This window comes from Sus scrofa, chromosome 5, assembly GCF_054392235.1.
Source record: "Sus scrofa isolate SSC_HxYL_T2T_F1_AM1 chromosome 5, Sscrofa_HxYL_maternal_Yorkshire_Landrace_v2.0, whole genome shotgun sequence".
In the NCBI taxonomy this organism is placed as follows: Eukaryota; Metazoa; Chordata; class Mammalia; order Artiodactyla; family Suidae; genus Sus; species Sus scrofa.
In genome coordinates this window covers 107,471,931-107,497,233 of record NC_139387.1, presented here as the reverse complement: position 1 = coordinate 107,497,233, position 25,303 = coordinate 107,471,931, and the positions used below count along the sequence as shown (strand labels likewise).

Below are 25,303 nucleotides of genomic sequence, written 5' to 3'. Positions count from 1 at the left end.
GCTCCCACGGCATATGGAGGTTCCCAGGCTAGGGGTCGAATCAGAGCTGTAGCCGCCGGCCTACACCACAGCCACAGCAACGCGGGATCCGAGCCGCGTCTGCAACCTACACCACAGCTCACGGCAACGCCGGATAGTTAACCCACTGAGTGAGGCCAGGGATCGAACCCGCAACCTCATGGTTCCTAGTCGGATTCGTTAACCACTGCGCCACGGTGGGAACTCCAAGTTGTGGTTATTTCATCTAAAACACTTACACATTTTCCTCTAAGTATTTAAAGAATATATTTATGTTTATGACATGCCTCTTTAACCCAATATTTCAATTACCTGAAATTCCCATCTCTGTGCTATTATGCAAGAGGCCTTCTGCAGTAACAGTAGCCTGGAAGATTAGGGCTATAGGCCCAAAGAAACATAAAGGTAAACTCCAGCTTTTTCCCTGGTCCAACCCATTTCATCTAGACAGGATGAAAAGGGGGCAGAATCAGAGTTCTGCTAAGGTTTTAGTTATTTTTTTCAAAAAAGGTTTCAAGTTTTTTTTTTTTTTTTCTTTTTTCTTTTTAAAACTTGAATGAATGAACCAGACACACCTGGCCTAGGACACCAAACACAAACCCAAACCTACACATAGAGAAAATCTTCTATGATCAGAACTATTTGCAGGGCTCTAGGAGACAAAATAACATTTCTTAAAAAACAAAACTCCACTTGTATTTTCAAAGTGTGAATCTTGGACTTGCCTGTGGCTCACATCATAACTACTTGGTGGTGTCTCTGCAGTGGCTCTGGTTTGATCCCTGAGCAGGAAACTTCCATGCACCATAGGTGCAGCCACGTGTTTAAAAAAAAAGTGTGAATCCAAATATATAATTTTAGGTGATGACTTAAAAATGTTTTAGTCTTCACCTTACACGGTGTATTAATTACTAGAAGTTTCATATGCATTTTTTTGCAAAGCAAATCATATTTTAAATATATTGGAAATAAGGAAATACCTCCATGTACATGGAGTAAAAGAAACAAAAAGCACTCAGTAGAGTATTTTTAAAGCAAACAGAGACAACTTATCTCTTATGTAACTTGCATCAGTATTTGGCAAAGGGCATATGTCTTCTGTGAATAAAGAGCTTTTACACATTAGTAAGAAGTTGCATATTCCTATAATCCTATAGAAAAATGGAAAAGGTATTTCATTTAAATGCTAAAATAAATAAGCACATGAAAAACTTTTTACCAGTAATTTTAAAAATGTAAATGTAAGCATTATTTTCATTAACATTGACAAAGGGAGGAAAAAAGACTATACAATACAATTTGGCAATTAAGGGTTAAAATAATAAGAATACAGGAGTTCCTGTCGTGGCTCAGTGGTTAACCAACCCTACCAGCATCTATGAGGATGTGGGTTGGATCCCTGCCCTCGCTCAGCGAGTTAAGGATCCAGCGTTGCCGTGAGCTGTGGTGTAGGTCTCAGACACGGCTTGGATCCTGAGTTGCTGTGGCTGTGGTGTAGGCCAGCAGCTACAGCTCCAATTCAACCCCTAGCCTGGGAACCTCCATATGCCGTGGTACGGCCAGATTTAAAAAAAAAAAAAAAAGGTAATAAATTACAATTGCCCTCTATATAGATATTTCTATGGAAATAATCTCAGTTAATGCAACAGTATAACTACATGTATATCCACTATGCTGTTGTAAATATGATGAAAATTGTTAAATATGCAAACTCTCCAATATTAAGGACTTGATTAAATACATTATGGTATTTCTATTAAGGAGGTAAAAATGATACTAGAATTGCATATTTAATAAATGAGGAAAACGTTCATGCTATATTACCAAATTTTAAAAGGAAAGTATAAAATAATATGTGAAAAGAATTCATCTTTATAACATAACAAAAAAGATAGAATGGAAAAGTCGCTATCAAAAGTTACTAGTGAAAATATTAATCATTTTAATAATTAATTAACAATATATTACCGGTCTTTCAAATGCTAATTCCTCTTTGAAGCCTTATTCAGCCAGAGTGGTTTCTCCTTCCTTCTTTGGGACTCCACAGCCCTCTGCTCCTATCTCACCCTGAGGAGTTAACCTATGTCATCTTCTGCTCAGCCTACTGGTGACCTTGTCTTCCTTTTCTTAGTGTGGCTGCCCTCTCTGGGGTCAGGGCTGTACATCCTTCATGCCCTCTGTCATGGTGGGTACAGAGCAATTTGTACAGCCATCACTTAATGATGCGTGTTTACTAGTTATCTACAACTTGCTGCGCACCCAGCTAAGGCCTAGGGACAGGGAAGACCTGATCCTATACGTGCTTGGCCGAGTGCGGGATGAATCAAGAACAGAAAACTATAAAGTAGCTTATAAAAATATGCAGAGGGGTCTCTCAGGAAAGGAAGCAAACCCAGACTGTGGGGCTTTAGTGAACTTTTTAGAGGAAGGACATTCAGGCATCACTAGATGAAGGACGATGGGCATCTTGGAGTGGAAAGAACGTTCCCGGCAGAGGGAGAGGTAATCGAAAAAGCTCATACAGCCGACATCACAGAAGTTTAGAAAACTGAAAGTAGTTCTGAACGGCTGGGATCCTGACTGGAGGAAATAAAGCCTCAGAGGTGAACTGAGATGAGATCAGGCAGCGTCTCGGAAGCTCTCTTCACATCTGACTGTTCAACAACTGAGTGCACTCTTTTCCCCTTAATAGTTTGGGATGTAAGTTCCTTTAGTTTCTTTAGGTAGTTTCAAAAAAATAGTGCTTAATTGTTCTATTTTCCATTAAGAAATAGGTTAGGATGCTAAATAGAAATGATAAATTGTATTCAATTTTTCATCTTGAGTTGGGACTTCTATTCCTCTTACTTTTCAAAGATTAGGAATTTTAATTATTTTTGTTCGAGTTTGCTTTTGGGAGGAGAGTGTTGATATAAACCAGCCATCATACTTCTCTCTCAGTTGGAAGCTGTTCCTGAAACTCATCATCAGATCTGAATTCAATTTCTAGTAACTATTTTAATGACCTGCTCAGTTTTTATCTTAAATGTATTCTGAATTATTTCTCAGCTTCGATAATTATTCGGCTATCATATACAACATTTATATTCATTTTAAAATGTTACACAACAAGTTATACATAAGAATTTGTTAAATTTTTGTCCCTTACATGTTACTTAGAAAGAAGTCAAAATGGAAATATACAAGAAATTTGAACTTGCATATCTAGCATTAGAATCTGGTAAATTGTGAAAGAATACAAGGATATATGTGATAAAAATGAAGCAAATTTTCTAATTTATGGTCTATGTTTAAGACTATATATTAAAAATTCAACTTTGTTTTGTGCCTGAAAACTACAGTAAAGTAATATCACTCACTTTTCTATCTTCTACCCCCTATTCAAATTTGCCTCCTTCCATATTTTATTATTTTGTATAAGACATGAGACCAGAAAAGTCCAGTTAATATCAGAAACCATACCTTTATCAGCAAAGATAAAAATATAATTATGTACATAGTTATATATAATTATAAAGAGATATAATTTTGGAAAGGACTGAAGAAAGAATGAATATTATTTGGGAGTTTTTCCTCAGTGTCTAAATTTGTCATCTAGCTTGCCTTTTTTAGACATTTTTTCTTTCCTAATATTAAGATAGGGACAAAATTATGAGAGGAATAGGGGTGTACATATGAGGCAAACAGGTTTTGAAGGAAAATATTGCAACTTGGTATTTAGCAAACATTAAAAATTGGGGAACTTGCATAATTACGAAAACTGCTTAAGAAGTGGTGCGTATAGCATTACATCTTCAGAAGACACTAACGCCTGCAGCTCAGCTGAGATACTGGACTGTGTTAAAAAGAAAAAAAAATATCCTGAAAAGAAAACTCATGGTCCCGTGGCTTGAAAGAAAAAATCTCAGCTTTAGTCTAAAGGCGAGCTAGAACGTCTGTCTTTGTTGCTGCCTTCAAGGCTGATAGGACAGCTCCTCAACTGCACATCTATTAAAGGGAGCAGCAAGGTGAATGGCGAGCAAGCCAGATCTCAGAATAACTGATGCTGACACTGAAGCGTGCGCCGCCACAGGTCCGCTCTGCGGCCTCGGAGACGGGGCGGCCCGCGCAGCACTGGGAGAGGCAAGAAGCAGAGACTCACCGTTCGGGAGGTGGGAGGCGCGGAAGGGCTGGTGAGGGAGACCATCTCCTGGATGGCGAGCCGCAGCTTTAAGCGATGCAGCGGATTGCTGATGCCGATCTCTCTCTGGATCTCAGTATCTGACAAAGCAGACATAATGGCACCGCTCTTCACGTTGGCGCGGCAGGCTGCCACGTACCAAGCAGGCATCCCCAGCCAGAGCTGAGGAAGGGGGGAAAGACACAGGCAGATGACACCAAGAGTTAACAAACAGGAAAATACTTTTAGGAGAATGAAATGATGCGGTGTCTCTTCCCTACGAGCCGTGACTCCCAGTACCTTCCTTGCATGGACTCATTTATTAACCACCACCCCACGCAAGAGATGCTATTACTCTCTACCCCAGAGGAGCCCGATGCACAGTGACGTTAAATCATTTATTTACAAATATCCGTTAGGCAGTAGTGGAAATAAAGATTGCACACTCAGTCTTCAGGGTCTGCAATTTAACAACTAGTTTATACGATTAGGGATTAAAATCACAGCTGTACCACACCAAATCCTTTCTTGAATTTAAGGGTAAGAAGAAGAGATTTACCCTGGTAAAGCCTCAATCAATATCTGCTTAGTGAAGGACTTCCATGTGCAACTCTCCTTTGGACTTCTGAGGGCAGAGAGAAATTCTGGCGCAGAAAGATTTTGCGATTTTGAGCAGAGGCTGTAGCGTGGTGAATCCCGACTTCCGATCTACCTACCTGTACTATGTGAGAGGTGCACGAGCTCAATGAGGTACCAAATAGGAAAATACTTTTTGGAGAATGAAATGATGGGCTAATGGGAGAGACTAACATGTCTGGAAAATGTTAGCTAAAGAGAGTAACAAAGTGAATAATGCATTAGCAACTAGGGATTCTGATTTTTCAACTTTGCTGTGAGGCTCTGGAAACACCATTGAATTAGCAGTGCAGTGAGCCTAAGATAAAGCCCGCCACACATCTGGAGCAGTGGGTGAATGCCAACTCACACGCACCGGGTTGTAGCACCTCAATCACAAACACGAAAGTGAGGAATATTCTTTCCTTTCCCCCCGACCTGCCCTATCATTAGCTATGAGTAAGAAGCAGGGCACGTGCAAGTGAGCAGTTTAAATCTTGGTCTTGAAATGTCCAAACTACCGATTTTTATTTCTTTTGGTTATGTCATGTATTGATATGAGCAGACTGAACAAAAGGAAAGAGAGCATGAAAAGGGAGAGTAAGAGAAAGAAGAACTGTAATCCGCAGCACGCAGGGCCAAGAGCTTTGGACCAAGGCTCACAAGGCCTGGGCTCTAACTCCCTCGCAGTCGCTGGTGAGTCACACAAGCACGTCAACCTCAGCCTCCGCTTCCTCATTTGTAAAAATGGAAAAGGACTCAGCATCTCTATTTCTACGGCTTTAGGCTGCCTGGAAGGTGGCTCCCAAGGACCTCACTTCCTGATATTCCTGCCCTTGTTCAGCCTCTTCCTCTGGGCTTGGGCTGGACCCAGCGGCTTATTTTAATGGAAAGACTTTGGTCAAAGGGATGGGGTATGACTGCCCAGAGTAGGTTACAGAAAGACAGGGGCTCCCTTCCTGCTAGTCTGCTTCCCCTCTGTCTCCTCTGAGCTCTTGCTGTGGGGAAAGCCAGCAGCATGTTGGGAGTCGTCCTGTGAGATGCCCACGTGGAAGGGAACAGATGTCTCTGGACCACATCTAGGAAGCAACTGAGTCAGCCTGAAATTGGATTTTCCCCAAGTCAAGCCTGGGGTTGACTGCTTCCCTGGCTGATGCCTTGTTTGAGGTCTCATGGGAGACTCTGGACAGAGGGAGGAGCTAAGCCATGTCTGGATTCCTGACCCACAGAAACCATGAGGAAAATCAAGATTGGGGATACTTTATCACATGATAATAGATAGCTAACACCGATTTTTTTTTTTTTTTTTTTTATTGGCCACACTCATGGCGTATGAAAGTTCCTGGGCCAGGGATCCAATTGGAGCTGCAGCTGCAGCAGAGCCGGAGTCTTGAACACTGTGCCAGGCCAGGGATCAAACAAGTGCCCCCACAGCAACCTGAGCCCCTGCAGTCATATTCTTAAGCCACTATGCCACAGCAGGAACTCCCAAGTTTTTTTTGTAATTTAAAAAATTCTGCCACATTTAAAAGCCGCTTGGCTAGGCAGAGGAAGCAAACCAAAAGTCACACCTTTTAATGGATGGGGCCTGGTCTGTGACTAAGAGAAAGGAGAGAGGGTAGGCAGAGTGAATGACTGCATATGGTGTCTTCCATAGGTCAGGCACGAGGAAGTGGCCTTGCGGACAGATAGGACTCGATATGACAGCAGGTGGGACTTGGCTTCACAGGTTATAAACTCAAGTTGTTCACAGACACGAAACATCTCAACATACCTTCACTGGCTCCTCATGAGTTTCACCTGTTCTCCCTTCCTCTCTGCTAAGATATTTGGATTTCCCCATGGGTTAATGGTCCCCAAATTCTTGCCGCCATTACCTTGTGACTTTTTAAAAGACTTTGGGGTTGATAGATGGTATGTGAAGCGTCAGACATTTCCACCTAGCAGCCTTTGTGGGTGGTGCATGCGAGGAGGTGAGAGCGAGGAGCCCTCAGTCACTGGATCACCCAGCTCATCCGTCTGGTTTATCCCATCTTCTAATTTGAGTCACTTTAGGGAGCACATGATGAGCAATTTCTGTGTGCTCAGGATAGTTTTAATCAGCATGAAGTCCACTGCCTGTCATTTTGTAGCACCTTAATGACAGTAAATCTGTATTTTTATATTAGGGATTTGTTCATCACTTGCCAAAAGAGTAGCGAACTTCTCTGTCAAGCTGCAGCTCGTTTTATTAGTGTCAAACTGGACAAAGAATTGCTCTCTATTTTGAGGTGGATTTTCTTAAGCATTTTGACTTATAATTGATTTTTAAAATATAGTAATTGTAAAGACCTATTTAGAAGTAGCAGCTCTGATCACTAATAAGCTAAAAATTCCCTGACTGATATGAGAAAATACATAAAGCAAGACAGGGGTTTCTTTCACTCAGTCCAAGAAAACAATCAAACCATATTTATATATTTATCTGTAGAAGACTATTTTTTTTTAAACTTAAATGGGTTTTGATTTTCCTCTTTGATTAATTCATCAGCTCTGGATGAGATATGATTGATAATGAAGATGGATGATTTTATAATCTTAAACCTTTTAAAACAATAGGGTCTAAGTGCCTCTGCCAGGTAATTAGAAAAGTCCATAAATCAGTGCCTTGGTATCATTGGGGCATCAGTTCCATAATGCCCTGATGCCCAAAGCTGCCGATGCGCAAGGCCCTTCCAGTTGGCCTCAGTATCAGCAAGCTCCTCAGCCTCAGATTCAGTCTCTTCTCAGACCGAATGTGGCTGCATCCACGAGTGGGGCGCTCATGGATACGGAGCGCGACTGCACTGTTCTTTGCCTTGACGTCAGCGTATTGCAGCAGCTGCCAACAGCCCACATTAGAGAACTGAGTGGAAGGGGCAGTGAAAACTACTGATAAGTGGTGTGAAGGAGCCTTTGTGGTCAGCTCTGTCTTTCCGTCACTCTCCCGGTCTGCTCCTGCTGCCCTCTGTGCTGCTCAGGGACTATTTCACTTTTCCAGACCCTTGTGTTGTACAGGAAATGCTGAATATAGTTCTTGTGTCATTAAAACATTCTGTCTAAACACAGAAGGGAGCAAGGGATTCAGTCTCCTGCATTACCCCAAATGTCTAACTCTAACTGGCCCCTGGTCTTTAGAGGTTTAAGGTCAGGAATTATCCCACGAGAAGAGGAATTGTTCTCTTACAATTAGATGGCCGTGGCATCTTAAATAACACAGACATATTAAACATATGGAGATGGCTCTTCTCTATTAACCTGTTGATAAGGAAGGTCCCTGGACTGACGGACTGGGACAGACGCTTTCTGGCAACAGTGGAAGTGTCACTCAAAAATTGTTTCTTCTGATTTACTCTACACATGAATAGGATGGAATTGACTGAAAGTTCCTTTTATCCTATTGCCTGTTTCCTTCTACCACAATCACATGAAAGCATCAGAGTAAAATTACAACACGCCCATGGGCCCCTAAATAATCCTTACATGAGCTGTTCCAGACTATTGGAAAACCAGAATGTCAGGAACCTGTCTTAACCTGTCTCTAAAAATACTATCAAATTAGCAGTTAGTGTGTTAAGAGCCTTCTGGTTTCATTCTCTTACCTCTAGCCATGCGACCACAGTGGGCCCATCCCACTGGGCGAAAGGTAATCCCTTTCTCCGAGCTTCTTCTAGAAGTTCATGCCTGAAGTATATAGCAAAGATTACTCGTCAGGTAATACAGGAAAAGATGGCTGTGATTACTTTCAATAACAATGTTTTTTAAAAACCCAATAATCCTTTATAAGCTTTTCTATGAGTTAACACAAAATAACAGAATTCCTTCTTCCTTTGAATAATACATGCAAATCATTCATTGATTTTCATTAGAAATGAAACATTGACATCTAAAAATAATTTTCCCCAACACTTACTCACTAAAATTCAAACATTAAATGTTAATGGACTAAGAAACTGAATTTTATTATCAGCAAATGTCGCATCCCTTAAACAAGAGAATAGCCCACATATGCATATTCAAGCACGTATTATAGGATCTAAATGAGGTTTCTTCCATCTGCCTTGCCTGCTTTCCCTTGTTATTTCAATAGCAGATAAAATGCCTGTATATAGAAGCAGAAGATCAAGCTGGTCATTTTAGCCCCATTCAGGTGCTGTACACATTTCCATTTATAGTCATGACTGGTTTTAATGAAAGCAGAACATCTCAATGGCAACAAATGGTTGTTTCTGATAAAAGGAAGACGTAAATAAAGAGCCTGGACAAATCCATCTTTAGTCATTGTCCTTTGACCTTTGACATCCATTTACAAAACCCATTTCAGATCATTCATTATTGAAATAACAAGTATGTGTTTTCTTTGAAACTCAAATTGATATATATCTGGTTAGGAATATACTGGAAAGTATATTCTGTTTCTCAGATGCACTGATCTTACACACATTCTTTCTATCTATCTATCTATCTATCTATCTATCTATCTATCTATATTAATGCTTAGGAATCCATAATTAACATTATATATGAACTTCAAAATGAAGCATTTATCTTCCACTATTAATTTCTTACTGTGATGCATTATTACATTAAAACATATAATAAAAATGTCTTTTAACACAAAAGTCAGTATTTGCAATGGCTACCAAAAAATGCAGTGTGAAAAAGAAACAGGGAGGCAAAATAAAACTTAAAGTTATAGCAGCTAAAGAGACACAAAAATCAACTGCTGTTTCATTTAACGGGATAGTAAGGAAGCATTTGTGAATTCCACATGTAAGCTATTAAGCACCTGGAAAAGTAAACAGTGACACTGGAATCTGAATTGAAAACTAGAGGAGGCTCCCTCATCTGGCTTGCTCTACTCTCACCCATTCCCTCAGGCTTCCCAATGACATTCTTTCACTGAAAACCAGATTCAAATAGCCTACTCTCATTGTGACAGATATCTTGACAGACGTGGACTGAAGGGTTAAACAACCAAGTATCAGGCACTTATTGAGCACCTATTATGAGCCGAGACCTGTGAAAATATAGACATGCACCCAATTTTCTAGGAGATCTCTGGTTAGGAAAAGCAAACATATGAGACTGTCTAAAAACATCGTACAATGCGCAAATAGATACTAAAACACAATGATGCAGATTCTGAGTGTGAGGATTTTGAAAGGGGCAGTGCAATGGAAACATCAGTGAAGCCTTTGTAGCAACGGGGCTTGAAAGGCTGGTGGGAAGGAGACAAGGATGACATTCCAAGCAGGATACACACTAAGGGTGCAGGGGTAGAAGCAGGACTGAACACAGAATATGTGCAAGAAAATGTAGAGCTGGCCCCCACAGAGCCAAAGGAGCAGCATCATTCAGAGTTCTAACTTTATATCCGGTAGGGAAAGGAGGGTTCCGCAGGTGACAGGTGAACAGCATCACAGGGGAAGAAACAAATACACAGTCATAAGGGGTTTTTGCTACATTTGGCAGAAAGGCAGGTCAAGATGCATTAACACCTAGGAAGCACATAAAATTTTTACAAGTGAATTACATGAGTTGTACAGAAGCTGTTGTTGAAATATTTTAATTGTGAAAATTCTGATTAGTCTCCAAATTAAAAAAAAATGTGCCATATAAGCTGGAGTGATCCTGTTAAAACTTAAGTCAGGGAATATAACTTTTCTGCTCATCAATTTCCAACTAATCCCTGAAAATAAAAACTAAAGCAGCTGTCGGAGTCCACCCGACCTCCTCATCTCTCTGACTCAACTCCCACCTCAACCAGCAACACTAGTTTCCTTGTTGTTACCCGGAAACAGCCCAGGCCTTTTCTGTCATAAAACTTTGCATCTGCTGTTCCTCCTATTTGAATGCTTGTCCTCTCTGTCTTCACATGCCTTACTCCGTCACCTATCTTAAATATTTACTCAAATGCCACCTTCTCTCTGATGGTCTCTTTCCCTTCTCCCTATAACCCCAGGCAGACAATCCTTATTCCCACTCCTTGCCTTATTTCTTCAATGGCCCTTATCTTCTAACACATGGTGTCATTTATTCCTCAGTCTGTCATCTCACAATGGGAAGTAAGCCCGAGGAGGACCACTGTTTTATATACATGCTCTGTTCAGAGGTGCACTTGGAGCATCTAGAACAAGATCAGGCGTGGAAGAGGAGCTCAGTAAATAGTCATGAAAGTGGAACATGTACATTTAGCTGCAGCTTATTTCAGGAAGTACATCCTATAATGTATTTTTTAGTGTTTTTTAGCTGCTTCCTATTTCAGTGAATACATCCTATCATGTATTTTTCAGTCTTTTTTAACTGCTTCCTATTTCAGTGAATACATCCTATAATGTATTTTTTAGTCTTTTTTAAAAAGTCACTTTGTCAGAAGAGCCCCCATTCCAGATGATGCCAAGAGTCTGATATGGTTTGGGATTCCTGCTGAGAATCTGGTTGAGAGGTGATCTAGTGTGCTCAAATAGTTCTATTCCTTTTCAGAACAGAAATTTATCATGCAATGGTTTGGGAAATCACTGGACAATTTGGCCCCTGGAAATGTTTTGTTTTTGCTTTCTTTGTTATGTTTAAATCACAAACATTCAGAGCACAATCATTTGAGGGAGAGTGTGCAAAGACAGTAAGACAAGACAGCTCAAGACCAGTGGATTCTACCCTTTCAGTCCTCAGCTGGCCAGGCTTTGAGTTGACAGGCTTGAAATGGTGAAAAAACAGGCCAGATTAGGAGTAATGGCTGGATTTTACGCTACACCTGCGTGCTATATGATGTTAATGCCAGACCCGCTTCTCCTTAACCCCAGGGCGGTATCAAATGTCCTGAAATATTCAAAGCAATATTACACTTAATTCTTCTCAATTACTAAAAAAGCTGCATCACACAACTTATGAGACATATATCTGACATACTGGCTTGGGAGAGAGACAGTGTTAGTAAAACAGAGCAATAGGTGTAATGCAATGGTTGCTGAAAGTCCCTAAGTTTAATACATGATGACTTCCGAACAGACTATTAACAGTAAGTATAGCACTGATTGTACGGAAGCATACTTGTTCTCATCAGATAGTTTGAAGTCACTGTCAGAGATACAGTGACCTGAACTATTTAGGAAATACTAAATAAAATACTGATTTGGCACAAACACGTGTTTTGGATATACTGGTGTTATCTGTTTGTCCAGTGCATATGTGGAAATTTATGAATTCTCTCTGTACCCTAGATTCAAACTTTTCAAAGCTTAAGTGACAGAGAAATCCTGTGATCACTCTCCCCAGTACAAACTTTAGTCTTAAATTACTGTTTTTCTATTCAGACCTGAAGAAATACTTTTTTTCTTTTTTCTTTTTCTGTTTCTTTCTTTCTTCTCTTTCTTTCCTTCCTCCCTCCCTCCCTTCCTTCCTTCCTTCCTTCCTCCCTTCCTTCCTTCCTTCACCATCCTTATGGTTAAACTCATTCACACATTTTTATAGTTATGGGCACCTGTTTTGATTTCAAGGTTTAGACCAGCTTTTAGAGGGCCTCAGTTGCACTTCCTTCTTGAAGAAGTTTCAGCTACAGGATTATCATTACCTCTGTGGAAACTCAAAAAAAAAAAAGAAAAAAGAAAAAGAAAGAAAAAGAGAGAGAGAGAGAAGGAGAAAGAAAAATACTAATGGCAAGGGAAGGTCGTATTGAATCAGAAAAAAAAATCGTTCATGTCATTGAATATTTTCAGCAAACACATTCCTGTCTGCAGGAAGGAATGCCATTAGATTTCCCCCAAGGCTTTAGGCTCCCTTGATAGGGGTGTTACTGGGTTACTCCCCATGTAACGTGACACATTAAGAAAGCCCAACACACAGGAACACTCAGATATGAGTAATTTCTAAGTTCAAAGAGACATGTGCGGAGGGCAGCTGGCATTTACTGAGCCTGATCTGAAGACAGGGACAAACTGTGGAACCCTAGTAATGTCCAGACCCAAGGACTTATAGATAAAAGATGGAGCGTACGTAAAAAATATAAATAAATCAAGAGCATATGCCAGGCTTATAGTTTCTAAGTCCCAATCTAAACTAATTTAATTAAGTCTGACTTTGCTTAAAAGATTCAATCTGGATGGATAGGTCTGGCTCCTCATTTTCAGGTTTTATGTCTTTCTTCAACTATTTCAGTTTGACCTCATCAATGGAGTGTGTTCACACTTCTAACCTACGGACAGACACTAAACAACATCCACATGACTTCCTGTCTTGTCATCCCATTCATTTTATCTTGATTTTCAAGAAACAACAAAAATAAGTCTTCTCTGAAGCCATCCTAATCTGGCCCCAGGGGCAATATTTACTACTTATTTTTATAAGCCTCTTAGTCCTAAGCAATTTTCGCTAGAATACATTTAACATTTTATTGAGTCAGAGATTTGGTCAGCTTTATTTTTATTATAAGGACAAAAATCTGACATACAGGTGGTCTATAAAAAATCCAATTAATGACTGCTTTGTCTCAGGGTATACAAAGTTCCTATGCTGGTGCCTTTATAGTTTGGGACAACAACTTGTGAGTTAAAAATTCAGTAAGATGTAAAACTCTGGGAAGTGAAATTCATTCATAACTCAAAAATTCACAAACAATTGGGGTTATAAAGTCTCCTTTTCCATATTTCTCCCAATGTGGATGATTCACTGCTGGCAATAAAAAGAGACGTTATTCTCAGACCACTTAGCCTAGGATGCTATTCTGGAACTGCACGTTTTGTGATTTGACTGTTTAAATACCATATGGTACCATTTCCTCTGTCACTCAGGATGGTTATTTCAGTCACTTTCCTCTTAATGCCTGTCAATTTCCCACTCACATTTTCTATTTTATCTTCTTTTACTTTCTATGTTCACCGCCACCATTCTTTTTCCTCAGTCTTTTAATTGAACCCACTGTCCAACTTTCTTACCCTTTTAATACACTTCCAAGAAAAAAAAAAAAAAAAAAAAAAAAAACCTGCAGAGCAGGTAATACACTGGGCTCTGAGGTCGGAATGCTTGGGCTGGATTCCTGGTGCCCTCCCTTCTTAGCTGTGCATCCATAGACAAGCCACTTTATTTTTTTGTGCCTTAGTTTCCTCATCTGTAATACGAAGTCGATAATGGTACCTACCTCAGAGGATTGGTTTAAGAGGTGAGTAAGAAATGTGACTATAACAATGACTTGCACAAAGGAAACAACCAATAAACGTGAGCTATTTATCATTGCACTGTCCTCTGAAAACACTCCAGTGTTTCCTCGAATGCTTAAAGCATACTTCTCAACCTGGATAACAAAGACTAAACTCAGTTTAGTGGTGGTTATCCTTTCTAATCATCTTCCCTTACTTCTAACTAGAACTGAAAACTAACTTTGGCAAATAATGTGAACCTAAGTAATTCATCTTTGAAAGGATCATTTTCCAGAGTTGATAAGTTCTTTCTCTTCTTCCTATCGAAAATTTTCTGTTTGCTTAAATCATAACACTTCCTTTCATTTTGTGATTATCTGGGATTATCTGGGATAATAAGTCCACAATGACTTATTATTCAAATTCTGGAAAATCATAAGGTCAGCATCACTCATAAAAACGGCTGATGAACACCAAATGAATGGGCCTCATCTTCCACCCAAGACTTCAAAGTCCTGGAGATGAGAGTTTGCTCTTCTACTGCACCATGCATTTTTCTTTGCATTATCTAGCCAAGAATATCTTTTGAAAGACTGCTATCTTGTAACCCATGAAACTCTCAGCGTTGACAACCATCCAGGATCCTTGATCCAAGGGCAACTTTTAAGTAGTCTATGTTTTTGTTAAGATCCAAATACTTATTGCATCTTAAAAAGAAGCAAGAGTTTTGTTTTTAGCAGCTTCACAGATTGGCTACAGAAAGGGATAAAAGTGCCCTCTTTAACAAAATATTTTGTAAATTGTTCAACTATTACCAAAGCTTTTCCTCAAACCTCCGTTTGTAAATTATGGCAATGTTCTCCCAGAGTCTGCCTCTCCTTTGGTATTCTTCACCTCCCATTCTTGTTCCAACTTACAGAAAGATCTTTCTAAACACACACACACACAATTATAGCTGATTTCCACTGTCCTGTCAATTTCTGCGATACAACAAAGTGGCACAGATCATATATATTATACACACACACACACACACACACATTTTTTCTTGTATTATCTTCCATCTTGTTCCATCACAAGTGATGTTTTTGTAAGAGCTGCCTGCTTAAAAATCTCCCCCTTGCCCTGAAAACAAACATCAACTTTGATAACTAAAAAGACCCTAGTGATAGCCCCTGGCTATCTCCAAGCTTCTTCTGCTCAATCAGGACTGAAATACTTGGCATTTTCCAAATACCTCATTCTATTCTACCTTCCACTACTTTGTATATGCCTTTTTCTTCTGCCTGGATCATCCTTCTTGCATCGTAATTGTGGTAAACTCACACTTATCTTTCTGACACAGGTCATGCTTTAACCTTCCTGTTAAGATGCCAAGAAGTTTCACAGGCAGAATTAATTTTCTCTTCATGCAAATATATAACTACTTCATACTCTAGTTATAGGACTAACTATATTTACCATTTAAAATTTAAAATTGTATTTAAATATAATTAAACAATTATTACACTCGAATACAGTGAGTATTATAGTAGAACTTTATCTAATGTGCTGTCTTATACATCTGAGCTACTTCATATTCTTCTGAGATATAATATCATGGTTTGAAAGATCAAAGTTTCTATAGGCAAATTAAGGTCTGGATCCCAGATAATAATAGGTGGCATGAATTCATCACTTGCTATGTGTGACACAGTATCCTTAAGGCTTTATATGTATGATTCATTTAATCTTCACAAAAACCCCATAAGATACATTTTGATACATATTTGCAGATGAGGACACTGGGGAACAAAGGGGCCACTTGGAGCACAGAGTCAGTAGTGCAGAGCCAGAATTTGAGCTCCAACAACCTAGTCACAGAGTCAGCTCTCTTAAGCCCCATACTCCCCTTTAATGATCCTATAGTTAACCTCTTTGAACTTTTCCTAACTGTAAAAGGAGAAGAGTAGTAATCACATCTTTGTGAGAAGTAAATGCATCGATAGTCTCTCACCTTTATTTCTCTTCTTGTTGGTTATTTATATTACGGCATACAGGTACTTGACTTCCTGGCTGATAGAGTCTCTACCCTCTCACTATCACACATTTCAGACCTCAACAAGAGGTCTTGTTGAAAAAAAGGAGCTATGAGTTTTTAAGAGGAAAAAAAGGAGGTATGAGTGTTCTTGTCTTGCTATTCCCTACTTAACAGAGGTTCTGCATCTTGAACAGAGGAAGGGGGTTAGCCCCATTTATATAATCAGAATGGAAAAACTGAATTGGTTGTAATTTGCTTCAGTTCAATTGATTCTCGGAGTTCCCACTGTGGCTCAGTGGTTAATGAATCCGATTAGAAACCATGAGGTGGCAGGTTCGATCCCTGGCCTTGCTCAGTGGGTTAAGTGAGCTGTGGTGTAGGTTGTAGATGTGCCTTGGATCCTGCGTTGCTGTGGCTCTGGTGTAGGTCGATGGCTATAGCTCTGATTCGACCCCTAGTCTGGGAACCTCCATATGCCAAAGTGGGAGTGGCGGGAGTGGCCCAAGAATGGCAAAAAGACAAAAAAAAAAAAAAAAAAAAAAAAAAAAAAAAAAAAAGAAAAGAAAAGAAAGAAATGCTCTGGTGGAAAAATTTATACTTAGGGCTAATTTATGTACCATGACATACAAGTACTTACTGACATAACCAGAAGAAATAAATATACGGCTGTGTAAGAACCAAGAGTGAAATATGTCAAAATAATTTGACAACTGAATCTACTTTTGAACGATATAGCTCTAAGAATAAATATTCCCTACATAATACTAATGGTAAATTTACTAGATTTCACACTATTATTAATTATAAAGTGTATCTGGTACCAATAAACGTCAATGTCAGGAGGGTAAAAAGTACATGATTTCCTCAAATTTCAACCAGACAATGGGCTATAATGCCATCATTTGGAAGTCCCTATCTGTTGACCAATTCTATGAAAATCAAAATTGCATATTCAAGATACTGAATTTCTGGTCAGCAAATGTGAACAAAATATAGTGCCACATCAATTTTTTTAAACATCTGTAAGCTGAAAATGTATGTCTTAATTAACATAATTATTCAAAACAGAAATATATTACAAGTCCCAATCAACTGCTTCAGACATTGATTACCTAATATACATATTTAGCTCCTTTAGCTCCATAAAATTAAGAGTTTCAAATCTGACATTAACAAAATCAACTGGATTTTGAAAGCATAGCATACTGTGAGTCTGCATGTGTGCAATTGCAAGTGTGTGTGTTTGGTTGTGTGTGTCTATGTATCTTGTTATGGCACATTTTCACATGCAGTGCATATAAATGTCCACTGAGCATTTAAGTAGTGTTTTACTTAGATTATCAGAACATACACTAGGTTGCTTAGAATTGAAATTATTTGATTACATAAACCCAAAGGTGATTCATGTTGAAAACTTTCCCCTCCCCACCCCACAAGCTACTTGAAATGGACTGCACAGACTCAGGAAAGCAATTTAATTTATTTGTGAATTTGAATTGGGATTTATGTAATTTCACTCCTCACTTTATTTTGAATTTAATCAGTTTCAAAGCCATTAAAAAGGTGTAAACATACACATGCACACACAAATGTGATGGAGCAACACAATACAATTAGTCATGCTATTACTGAAAACTAGAGGGGCTTGTATAACTTTCCAATAAGCAACTTCACTCTTGCAAGACACTGTCCCCACCTGATAGTACAGTGGGGACTTAATGGAGGAACAATGGTAATTTTTCAGGTTTATTTGGATGTCATTTAGACTAGATTGCTTTAAGGGCTTCATGTAATATTAAGTCCTCTTTAACTCAGGTTTGAGAAAGTTTACAGTTTCTGTGCCTCTCATGCTGTATTTTCTCATACTCTCGTGAGTATTAAGATGACAAAGTACAGAGAATATAAGCCTGTCAAGCAACAATATGTGGCAAACTCCTAGGAAAGTTGGGCTTAAATGTTGTGTCTGCTGATTCCTAATCCAATATTCTTTCCACCAAATCTTCCCATATCTTTACTATGTTTGTACTAATTCTCCTGACATTTTAACCTCCTAAGCTTCCTTTTTTTGCCATTAAGATTTTGAGGTTTTAAGATGTTTAAATTCCAGGGGCATGTGCATGTGCAAGACAAGAAAGTGAATTTTAGAATTAAGGTAATTATATCAGTTTCTTAAAGTTCATAAGTACTGATGTATTATGAAATGATTACTTTTCAGTATTTCATTCAAAAGGGATAGGGGCATGAAGTTTTATTTCTTGGCATTATTTTCCTCATGAAACTGAAAAATTGTTAGAAAGCAGGAGGCCAATATGACATGATGACATGAAAATAATGCCTTAAAAATCCAATGTCTCAATATTGGTTATTTTTAAAAAGTTAAGATCTTCCAACTTGTATTTGGTCAGCAGAGTTGCACAGTATTCCAACCACAGCTCGCCTTGCATTTTCAATAACCCTTACTAGAACTTTCCTTAGTATCATAAATTATCCCAACTGAAGTAAATATTGCATTGTTAAATAATTAGTAGTAGTTAAATAATTATAACTTAAAGTTACATTATAAAATATAAAAGAAACATACTAATGAACAAAGCACATGACCTTGTGTTAGTATATAAAATATCCATATAGACAATTGGTGACCCTCTCCATAGCTTCCTGAATCATGCATCTCATTGGAGTCACTTTATTTACCCCTCAAAATGTTTTGCTTTAAATGTAAAATCAGTACCTCTCCCCATCTAAAGTGCTATATAACTCACCATGTTACCAATGGAAGCATTTACATCAAGGTAATATTTTATAATATTATGCATACCTCATTGTATTTTGAAGCCGCACTGGATTTAGAAATAAATAACATATTCTAAGTTTCATTCGAAAAGCAGGATTTGAAATTTGAAACAGTAATCTGAGTAATGTATCTTTTTAAAGCCTTAAAAATTAACTAGTAATACAGGAAACAATGACAAGAACACATAAAACCACAGGGTTCAGGCAATATCAAGGATTACTTGGGTACCTAAGAGTAGCAATTCTACTGGGAAAGACCTAGCTTTTAGCCCTCTTCGTCTAAGTGCAGTTCTAGTAATTGTCGAAGAAGTTTGTCTCTTAAGTGTAATGATGGTGGAGACCACAGAGCACTAGGAAATACACAGGCAGTCGCAGCCAGGCGGCACCGTCAAAAGTAACTCAGTGACCTGCAAACTATTACTTAAGCCTCACTGAATGTCACACTCACACCCAGAGAGACCCTGGGGAACTCAGGGGAATGACATCTGGATGGCCTTTTGATAAGGGTTGAACTTGAACAGCATGGAAACGCCTGAAAAGCCAACGTGATTAATTTGAATATGAACAGTTCTCTGAACCAATGATTCCTTTTACGGTAAGGAAATGAATACACTTCACCATTTTCATTTTAGGTCAGAGGCAGTGCAGCTTGTGTTACAACCGAAAAGAAACATACTAAAGATAAAAGAAAAGAGGATGGTGCTGAAAATAAACACATTCAGCAGCCACTGTGAGTCAACTTACCCCGATGTGCTTTTCATGAGATGGAGAAGGATGGATGGAAAAAAAAAGCACACAAACGTTAATGGATATACATTTCCATCCAGAGAAAGCCATGGACCAAAACACGAGCGTCATTTCAGATGTGCGGAAGCTCAGATACGAGGAAGACATGGCGTCTTTTTTTTTTTTTTTTTTTTTTTTTGAGTTTCACCATGACACACATACTCACTGCGTCCAAAAGCATCAAGTCTGAGGGCAGTTCTAATAGTTGACCAGTAAGTCTGTCTCTTGAAAATGAGCCACTCTGAAACACGCATGACTGTGTTTTCCCAGCCTCTAGTATATCCCAGGAGGAAGTCAGGCAGCTTGTTAAAAACATTCCTTACCTCAGGCCACTTGGGTTAATTTACAAATAGAAGCAGGAGCTCAACTAAGCGGGGCTCAGATTCTCATACGGATTTATAAGCTTACTGTTACAGCTCAAGAAAAATATAGCTGACTCCTGGAGAGGCAGCAACTTGAAGAAAGCACTGGTTCGAGGGTCAAAATATCTGGATTCTAATTCACATATATGGTTTGGTCAAAATTACTAGCAGGGGAGTTCCCGTTGTGGCGCAGCAGAAATGAATCCGACTAGGAACCATGAGGTTGTGGGTTTGATCCCCAGCCTCGCTCAGTGGGTTAAAAATCTGGCTTGGCATGAGCTGTGGTGTAGGTCACAGACGTGGCTTGGATCTGGCATTGCTGTGGCTGTGGTGTAGGCTGGCAGCTGTAGCTCTGATTTGACCTCTAGCCTGGGAAGCTCCATATGCCACTGCGTGGCCCTAAAAAGGGGAAAAAAAAAAAAATCACTAGCCGGTTTTGGTGTTCAATTTCCTGAACTTAATTTCAGGCAAAGTTTGCACATTCCACATCCATAATTTTATTATTCTAACAAGTGCTGTAACAATAATAATTCCATGCCGGTAATCAGATCATGAGAGGTGTAATAAATTCTATCTTCTCCCCTTGACACACTAATTCTCCCTCCTCTATCGGAATTGGCAAAATGAATGCTGAGCTTGTACCAACAGGGTGTCTTTCAATAAAAACATTTGTTTATTTGGACAGATGTTTACAAATGCTGCTCTGAGGGAGAAAATGAACTAGATTGGTTCACGAATGTTACTGAAAATCATCACAGAAACATTGATTTAAATGTTGTGTTTGAAGGCGCCCACTTGTTCCCTGGATAGAGTAGAGGCACTGGGAAAATATGGAATTTAAATAATTCAAAAAAAATCCATGAGAATATTATTTAAAATATTCTTTACAAGCATAATAGACCAATTCTTAGAAAAATAAAATTCTCACTACAGCTCATAAACTATATTCAGTATAACAAAAAAGAAATTAGGCAAGTTAGAGAGTTCCCTTTTTTATTGCACAATCATTATAAAGAAAAGCTGGACGTGCAATGGAACACCCTGCACGTGCCTCCTCCAAACGCATTCATTCAGAGAAACTGTGTATTCTTTTATCAAACGGGCATTTTGAAGAAATGCATGTTCTTTGACCTTAGCTACAGAACAGCTGTGGCAAGCTCTTTAAATTTTCAAATAAACAAAAACATAATTGTCCATACAAGTCGGCATCACAGTATCCTAAGAAATTTAAGGCAGATTTCTTACATCATACATGAAACAGAAAGACAATTAGAATCCAAAAGAGATAAATTCTAGGTGGTTAAAATGGCTTTCCTGTTGACATACCTGTGAGCTCTTTGATGAGTTATGAAAAAGGGCAATTCCTGAGCTCTTCATGAAAATTTCCAGAAGAATTTGGGGCCAGTTATTGGACAAAATAATTTTCCTCAGCCTATCAGCTACCTAGGAATTGCTCTCCAGTAAAACAAGTGGATTAAATCTGTACACAGTGGATTATTAATGTTTCTCACATATTTATCATTTTTAAAATAGGAAACTTAAAACAAGAGAAATTATGAAAATAAACAGCAAACACAAATATAAAGGTATCATTCAAAAGGTATTACTTAGAGTTCTAATATATCTATCAATGTGAATACATTATCTGACTTTTCATAGTTTTTGTGAACTTTCTTCTCCTTCACATCACTTAATCTAAGAGGAATATTGGGCAGCTATTTAACTTTAGAATGTTAAGTATTTTAGCACATAACTTTTGAAAAGTATATTCTACAAAGAACCAAAAGCTATGGTCCTAAGTGACTCTAAGAGATTTTGTGATAATATATTATACGTTCACATCATAGGTGATTTATATTTGGAGAATTTTTTTGGTCTGGATAAAGTATCTGATTTTTCTTCTTATAAGAATTGATATTCTTTTCTGCATGCAGTTATTTACAGGAATACATAACATCTTCTTTTCTTTCTACTCTAGATTGTCAAGGTTATGATAATATAAAGAGATATTTTGTCAAGAGTTAATGTTCTTCAGTTAAAGCTCACTGTAAATAATAGGCAAGTAACAATTTTTCATTAACATAGAAAAAAACTGGTTTTAAGTTGCCCTCTAATGAATAAGATCAATCCAATTAGTGGCCTAATATTTTCCTTGGGAACATCGGCATACATCCAGACACACGAAGACATTATCAACTAACATATGTCTTACATTCCAAAATAGGATTCTTAAATGCTTAAGAATCACTAACCTTCTAGATCTCCTACTAAATGAATGGGCCTTCTCCTGTTTATAAACTAGTCAACTCTGAATGTGAAACTTCATATGAGAAACACTTTACTAGGCAAACTTCATAGGTAGAATATAGTTGCCTCTTAAGGTTCAAGTTGATGACTCAGAAATTTTTAAAATCAATTATTAACATCAGCTTGAGGAGTGAATGGGTAGTAATTGAAGCAGAAAAGTGGAAGAAGAAAGGATTTCTTTTAATAGGTGAAACTTGAGAATGTTTAAATGCTGCTGGCCACAAGAGAGAAGAGAGCAGAATTTGAAGCTCTAAGTACACGTGGGAAATTGACACAACATGACTGGGAAAATGGGCAGAGACAGTCTTGGGTAAAAAGAGATTAACCTAGTTTTTTGTAACAAAGCAGGGTGGGGGCAAATGTTAGTGTGAATTTGGAAGCAAATAATTCAGAGGACTCATAGAGTCTTTTTTTTCCTCCCTCCAAAGTAGAATGTGAACGCATCCGCAGAAGATGCAGGTCTGAGGACAGTGGAGGTCTCTGGCAAAAGCTGCAGAGTAGAAAGAAGTTTGGTGAGAGAAAAATTTGGGGGTTACTTGGCAGTGCTGAGTTTCCAAATGAAGCTGGTCCAAATTCCTCTATGTTTACTTTCTCCAGCAGCACAGAGGGGCCCAAATGTAGACGTGGAGAAAGAAAAGTCACTGGTAGCTGGAGTTATGATGTGGATGTGACCAAATGAAAGAGAAGAGATGGTATTTTTTGAGTGTGGTGAAATTATGGACACAGAATCCAAGAAAGAAGAGGACAGAAGGAGGCTGATGCCCTGGGAAAGGATAGAAGTTTTAAAAAGAGGACAGTAGAAGTTGATAAAGCCAGCCAAAAGGAGGCGATAGGAAGGAAAGATATGCTAAAATTAGGACTTTTTTAATAGGAATGATTTAAGGTGATGACAAGATATATACAATATGACAGGTGTCCGACTTGGACGGAGAAGGACACTGGAAGGAATAAAGCCATGAGTTTAAGTTGTGAATGGTTGATCTATGTGGATATAAAAGCACTCAGGGGTGATGGTAGAAACTGCTTTATATATAAAGGCAGATGAGGCACTACAGATAAAAATAGCCAAGCACACATCTAGTGATTCTTACAAATGAAAGAAAATGGTTCAGAAGTTTCAAGTATGGTTCATCATCACACTTTTTCAGAGGTAATGTTTCTTTAAAGTTAATATTGAATTCAAATTGCTAAAGTATTTAAGACTTTAAAAGAGGTTAAGAAATCCTTATTCTTCCAAGAATTCTCTTATTCATTTGCTTAGCAAATATATCACAGTTCAGACCCCAATTAAAATTTCAATTATGTAGAATCTTTAAAGACATTTAATTGTATGTTTGTATATATGTACATAAAATGTAACATACATACACATATAGGCTTGAATTAAAAAGTCTTCTGATATGGAAATTTTTTTTTACAAACACTGGCAATAGGATATAGACATTCATTGCCCTTAGAAATGTAAAAACGAGGTAGAGAAGCATGCTTCCTGAAAGGCTAATTTTAAATAACTATGGGAAAAAAGCACATCTTCAAAAACCTTGTACAAATATCACACAGAGCTCACATAAGATCCTATATTTGCGGAAATAAATGTGGAGAATACTTTCCAGATTAAGAGGTCAGTCATCACTACGTATAAATGTATCTTAATTAGTGACTTTCTTTTAATAAAGGAACTTAATTATCCCTGCTGTTAGATTCTAACTTTGAACGTTTTCCTGGGACAAATAATGTTAGATTGATTCAAGCACACACTTAAATTTCTTACACAGCTTATTGATTAGTTATCGTTACTATTCTTTCTTACATCAACTTTGGGATATTATATGTGGCTAATTATATCAGAAAAAAGCAACTTTATAAAACAGCTACACTGCTTTGAAATTACCTCCCCTTCCCATTCTTTAAAAAAAAAAAAAGGTGTTCAATTTGAATATATTTTTTGCTCATTTTGAAGGATGGGATGAGTTTGGATAAGAAAGTAAGTATTCTCTGTGCAAAAAAAAATGCTACTTTTTTTCAGGATACAAGGAAAATGAAAGATTCTTTTGGACTCCCTATGTAGACTCTTTAAAATGAGATAGGGTTCTCAAGGTCCAGCCAAAACACTGGACTATATACTCTCTAAATTGTGGCCTTATCCTGAGATCCTAAATAATTCAGAGAAGATGGGGCTCAGGAGATTTGCACTTCTGCATAGCACACTACTTGGAAAGCTAAGTTTCTTCATGAGTAGAAGGAAATAGTTTCTACCTCAGAGGCTTTGCGAAAATTAAAAGTGAAAATATAAGTAAGATGTGTAGAACAGTGCAGAGCATACTGCAACGTCTCATTGTGATTTTTAAATACACATTACATGCAAAGCAGGTCGCTATTATCATTATCACTCAAACGATAAGGAGGAAAATGGATCGGGATTTATGCACAAAAGGAGATAGAAATCATAAACCAAGAGTTCCCGTCGTGGCACAGTGGTTAACGAATCCGACTAGGAACCATGAGGTTGCAGGTTCAGTCCCTGCCCGTGCTCAGTGGGTTAAGGATCCGGCGTTGCCGTGAGCTGTGGTGTAGGTTGCAGACGCGGCTCGGATCCCGCGTTGCTGTGGCTCTGGCGTCGGCCGGTGGCTACAGCTCTGATTGGACCCCTAGCCTGGGAACCTCCATATGCCGCGGGAGCGGCCCAAGAAATGGCAAAAAGACAAAAAAAAAAAAAAAAAAAAAAAAAAGAAATCATAAACCAGAAACCGACATTAAGTATGTTAAGAACATAACGTGCAAGATGGGAAGTAGAGAGAGATTAAGTTGGTGAGATAAAGAGAGACCAGATCATATAGGGATTTGGGGGCTATATAGAGGCATTTGGACCTTATTCTAGGGATGGCAGGGAATGATTGGGAGATTTTTGGCAAGTTTAGAGATAGGATTTAGATGGATCTCTTCAGCTGACCTGTGAAGAATGGAGTAAAGAAGGCAAGACAAAGTACAGAGATTATTTTAGAATAATGGCTTGAGAAATAAAAGAAGAAAATCAGCACACTTGAGAGATTTATAAACGCTCGTGTCCAGACTGGTTAGGGTTAGGGTTAGG

General features: G+C 38.4%; 1 protein-coding gene across 50 annotated transcripts in view; it reads right to left on the bottom strand.

Moving 5' to 3' along the window:
• The window catches only part of PPFIA2 (PTPRF interacting protein alpha 2), a 461,887-nt gene that overhangs the window by 24,747 nt on the left and 411,837 nt on the right, over positions 1-25,303 (bottom strand). For all 50 annotated transcript variants that reach the window (XM_021093032.2, XM_084957697.1, XM_021093042.2 and 47 more), the window contains 2 exons: positions 8,413-8,494; positions 4,160-4,360 (listed from right to left, as the gene is read on the bottom strand). In XM_021093032.2, coding sequence (XP_020948691.1) covers positions 4,160-4,360; positions 8,413-8,494 — 283 coding nt within the window. The remainder of the gene's footprint in view (positions 1-4,159; positions 4,361-8,412; positions 8,495-25,303) is intronic.